Source organism: Penaeus chinensis, chromosome 4 (genome assembly GCF_019202785.1).
Source record: "Penaeus chinensis breed Huanghai No. 1 chromosome 4, ASM1920278v2, whole genome shotgun sequence".
Lineage (NCBI taxonomy): Eukaryota > Metazoa > Arthropoda > Malacostraca > Decapoda > Penaeidae > Penaeus > Penaeus chinensis.
In genome coordinates this window covers 6,721,141-6,726,140 of record NC_061822.1, presented here as the reverse complement: position 1 = coordinate 6,726,140, position 5,000 = coordinate 6,721,141, and the positions used below count along the sequence as shown (strand labels likewise).

The following is a 5,000-nucleotide window of genomic DNA, read 5'->3' as shown; positions in this document are numbered from 1 at the left end:
GGTAACTTGGTTAAACTTCTGTAAAAATATAAAAACAGAGGTCATTTTCATCTTCAAAAATGCTGAAATTAGAGCAAATACAATTAATACATCTAGCCTTTCCTTTTGTCTTACTGCATTAACTCACAGTTGCTCTTTATAAGGATCTCTTATACCCACACCACGTGCATATAAATCATTTGTCTGCCAAGTATGGAAGATCCCATCCATCAAAATATGACTCTCTCTTGCTGTTTATGTGCCCCATGTAAGTAGCCTTCACTCTTCTTTATGAGGTCTATCTCATTGTGTCAACTACTCACATTCTTTTTTGGCGCTTTGCCAGTGTGACTGTCTTGAAATATGACACAAATATGGGAAATGCTGAAGCCATGGAGGCAGCAGCCTTGTACATCACAGCATACAATCTTTTATTTCATAAAAATAAGATTCACAAAAATGAGTGATTTTTTAAATTTTTTATCTTTCAGTAAAACCACATTCAATCTTTAATAGTGTAACATACCTTATCTATTCAAATGGACTCTAATGTACATAATTAAACTACTAAAGGTTCAATCTAGCATTAATGAAAATGTAAAAACATACAAATGATATATATATAAATATATATATATATATATATATATATATATATATATATATATATATATATATATATATATAAATCATATCACTTTGTTGGTGCAGCATGGTGAGTGCTACACACCAGCTATAAATGAAAAAAGCCCAAGAGACAAGTGCATAGACTTAGAGCGGAGGCCAAGTGAACCCCATATTCTCCAGGAGGCTATGGGTTAAGGCCAATATTTGAATATTTCTACTCTTTTCAAACACAACAAAGTTATAAAAAAATATTTCCTCCCCTGAAAGCTTACAAGCCTTCCCCCCCCCCCCCCCCCCACACACACACTCTCTCTTACTTTATATATGTCTTAACAATTAGGCAAAAGTCTTACATCCAAATCTTGTAACAGATTAAACATGCAAATATCTTAAATCCAAATCTTGCATAAAATTCATCCATGCATTATCAAGCAACAATAGTACTTCCTGATCATGAAATGCATTTTTGTAACACTTTCCAACAATAGCAAAGAACATCATACCCATTGCTGGAGAAATATTCCACCATACAGTCCACATACAACTGAAGACGTTCTCTGTGGCCTTCTCCCACAAGTATAAATACTGGATGACCATTGGGATCTGGAAAGCAGAATTATCTTTGCATAATACCCAGCTAAGAGAAAAATTATACTCACACTAGATTTTCCAGAAGTTATCATATCGTTTTTGAATGATAATTAGGGCAGGAAATTACTAAAAATTATACATATCTACAAACAGCTATTCTTTTGGAAGAAATATTGATTTCATTGTATGCCTACATACTCAAGCACACAGATTTTCTAAAAGGTTGGAAAAAACTATTTACCTAATATCAGGAGTGTTGGCCAACAAGCAATGCCAAGCTCAGTCCACATCTTTGCTTCGGCATCGTTCACCACAGGATGATGAATATGATACCTCTCAATGGCTGCCAAGATGTTTGCTGATACACGCTCATTCTCAAATTTTGCAGAATGGACACCAACCTAAAATACAAATTGAAGACTTAATATTTCATAAATTCATTACAGTATGCATCCAACATGTAAAGATATATCAATAATTCTTTTTGTTTTGTTTCTAATAATAAAGACAAGCACCACAATTTCTCATGCTGTTTGATGTGATTATGCAAATCTTAAGTTTCCAAGTTAAAATCCTTCCTCCCCACCCAATAGACTTTATATATCTGTGGGAAAACCAGGGTATTGGAAATCGGGGAGAAACATTTTCTAACACACATTTAATTTCTGCCTAATGTAGAAATGTAAACTAAATTGTGTGTAATTTTTTTTCTAACTTCTTAAACCAGTATTCAAATAAATTTTATTTTATGAACTAATACTAAACTGATTATTATACAGAGAAGCTACTTAGACTGAGAATTTTTTACTACAATACATGAAGTCTTAATTTGGCAAAAAATTCAAATTTCAAAAAGATAAAATTTATTAGCCACAGACAATAATCAAGGAGAATGTAACCAAATAAGCATATTATTAAGAGATACGGAAATATAATCTATCCTTACCACAAGAACCTCCCCTTGCTCGGGAGGATGCCGCTCTTCTAAGGCCTCAAGATCAGGCAAGATGTGCATGCAGTTAATACAGCAGTAAGTAAAAAAGTCAAGTACAGAGATGCGGCCTTTGAGATCCTGCGCATGGGTCAGAGCTCTTGATACGTTGAACCATTCCAATCCTGAAACATAAGGAAAAAATCATTAAATATTCTTTGCAGAAGCTACTAGAATTAATATAAAAAAGTATTGTTACAAATTATTATAGTGTAAAACTAATAAGAAAAAAAATCACGCCTTTAACTAATCTATCTATGCCTACCTAACTATTTATATATCTATCTATTTATCTATCTCTTTCTCCATGTAAGAAAGCCTTTTAGTATATTATGATATGAAAACAAGTGATCTAAGATAAAGCCCAAGAAACAAAATACATAGAACAAAGTAAACATTTTCAGTCAAAGCAAAGACAATAAATTTCATACAGAATTATCTTAGTAACAACGAGAATATGCACTTCTACACCAAAAGTCCTTCCCTGAATTTACTAGAATTTGAAAATGTACACCTGAAAAAAAAAACAGATATAATATCAACCTACTAGAGTTCCTTATTCTAATTGTGGTAATAGTATTGGAATTTAAAAAACGTGAAAAACATTAATGAAGATGCCGTTCAATCATTATTTTGAAATTGCGTACTGACAACTCATGACTGTAGCCACACCCAGTCATCCACAGTTTCACATTTAATTTCAATATTTATGAATAAAGAATCCTCTGCTTTTAGGTGTTTCTAAAGGTATAGTTTCAGTTAAACAAAGCCTGTAATGGACAGAAAAAGAAAAAAATAAGGACAATTTACAACTATGGTACTTACCTGACAAGTTATTATACATTTTCACAATGGCTGCATTCAGAAAATTAAGTAAAAAAAAACAAAAAATCACTCACTCATAACATGAAATAATACACGCAGGCCAAGAATGACATCGGAAATCACAAATACCGGTTGCAATAATTGCCGCGCAGAGAGCAAATCCACGGCGATTGGTTAGGGGTGTGGGGGAATAGCCCATTATAGGAAAATACATTGCATGGAGGTCTGGGGTCGATCTCCTAGGTTAAGAAAGACTTTGGTTCATACAGCAATGTTAGTGGGGGGTTCCCAGGAGTAGCCCGAGTAACAGGGTTTTGGTCACTTCGTAAAGAATCACCAGTACTTTCAATAACATCATTTGCAAAGGAAAACAACAGCAGACTCATGCACATTACACCATGACTGACTAAACCAAAAAATAATTCCAACGTGGGTTACTGGTTTCAAAACAAAACATAACATCAACCTTCCTTACAATCCAAACCTACAAGCCACACACAAAAAAAAAAACCCACACCATAAAACTCAAACAAAAACACCACTTCCAAAAAAAAAAAAATCTTAAAAGACGTCCCCATCGACACTCACCGGCCTCAAACTCCACCATAGGAATCTTCACCCCGACGTAATTCCCGATATGCTCGGTCACAATGGCCCTCCTCTCTCCTGCGTCCTCCGCCTCGTCCAATCTCGCTGCCAAATCCAAGCAAACGAGAGTCAATTCGCTAATATTCTCGGCCCTGTCTTCCATGGTGCCTCTCAGCTGCCGGACGCCCCTCGCCGCAGTGTTTTCAAAACGCCGTGACGTGTGTCGTGCGCCGCCCGCGGGAGAGAGGAATCGGGATGAATCTCTGTGGGATAGAGGAATCGGGAGAAATCTCTGTTAAATAACGGGATAAAGAAATCGGGAGAAATCTCTGTGGGAGAGAGAACTCGGGATAAATCTCTGTGGGATAGAGAAATCGGGATAAATCTCTATTAAATAACGGGAGAGAGAAATCGGGATAAATCTGTGGGATAAAGAAATCGGGATGAATCTCTGTGGGATAAAGAAAGCGGGATAAATATCTGTGGGATAAAGAAAGCGGGATAAATCTCTGTGGGATAGAGACATCGGGATAAATCTCTGTGGGAGAGAGAAATCGGGATAAATCTCTGTGGGAGAGAGAAATCGGGATAAATCTCTGTGGGAGAGAGAAATCGGGATGAATCTCTGTGGGATAAAGAAAGCGGGTTAAATCTCTGTGGGATAAAGAAAGCGGGATAAATCTCTGTGGGATAAAGAAATCGGGATAAATCTCTGTGGGAGAGAGAAATCGGGATAAATCTCTGTGGGAGAGAGAAATCGGGATAAATCTCTGTGGGAGAGAGAAATCGGGATAAATCTCTGTGGGAGAGAGAAATCGGGATAAATCTCTGTGGGATAAAGAAAGCGGGATAAATCTCTGTGGGATAAAGAAAGCGGGATAAATCTCTGTGGGATAAAGAAAGCGGAAGAAATCTCTGTGGGAGAGAGAAATCGGGATAAATCTCTGTGGGATAGAGAAATCGGGATAAATCTCTGTGGGATAGAGACATCGGGATAAATCTCTGTGGGATAAAGAAATCGGGATAAATCTCTGTGGGAGAGAGAAATCGGGATAAATCTCTGTGGGATAGAGAAATCGGGATAAATCTCTATTAAATAACGGCAGAGAGAAATCGGGATAAATCTGTGGGATAAAGAAATCGGGATAAATCTGTGGGATAAAGAAATCGGGATAAATCTCTGTGGGAGAGAGAAATCGGGATAAATCTCTGTGGGAGAGAGAAATCGGGATAAATCTCTGTGGGATAAAGAAATCGGGATAAATCTCTGTGGGAGAGAGAAATCGGGATAAATCTCTGTGGGAGAGAGAAATCGGGATAAATCTCTATTAAATAACGGGAGAGAGAAATCGGGATAAATCTCTGTGGGATAAAGAAATCGGGATGAATCTCTGTGGGA

General features: G+C 36.7%; 1 protein-coding gene across 1 annotated transcript in view; it reads right to left on the bottom strand.

Annotated features, from left to right (window-relative positions):
• LOC125024985 (NHL repeat-containing protein 2-like) overlaps nucleotides 1-3,841 on the bottom strand; it is a 15,029-nt gene extending 11,188 nt beyond the window's left edge. The window contains exons 1-5 of the mRNA XM_047612800.1: nucleotides 3,602-3,841; nucleotides 2,144-2,313; nucleotides 1,439-1,598; nucleotides 1,110-1,209; nucleotides 1-18 (exon numbers count right to left, since the gene is read on the bottom strand). The exon at nucleotides 1-18 is cut by the window's left edge and continues 148 nt beyond it. Coding sequence (XP_047468756.1) covers nucleotides 1-18; nucleotides 1,110-1,209; nucleotides 1,439-1,598; nucleotides 2,144-2,313; nucleotides 3,602-3,764 — 611 coding nt within the window. The 5' untranslated portion in view covers nucleotides 3,765-3,841. The remainder of the gene's footprint in view (nucleotides 19-1,109; nucleotides 1,210-1,438; nucleotides 1,599-2,143; nucleotides 2,314-3,601) is intronic.
• Nucleotides 3,842-5,000: the final 1,159 nt, after the last annotated feature.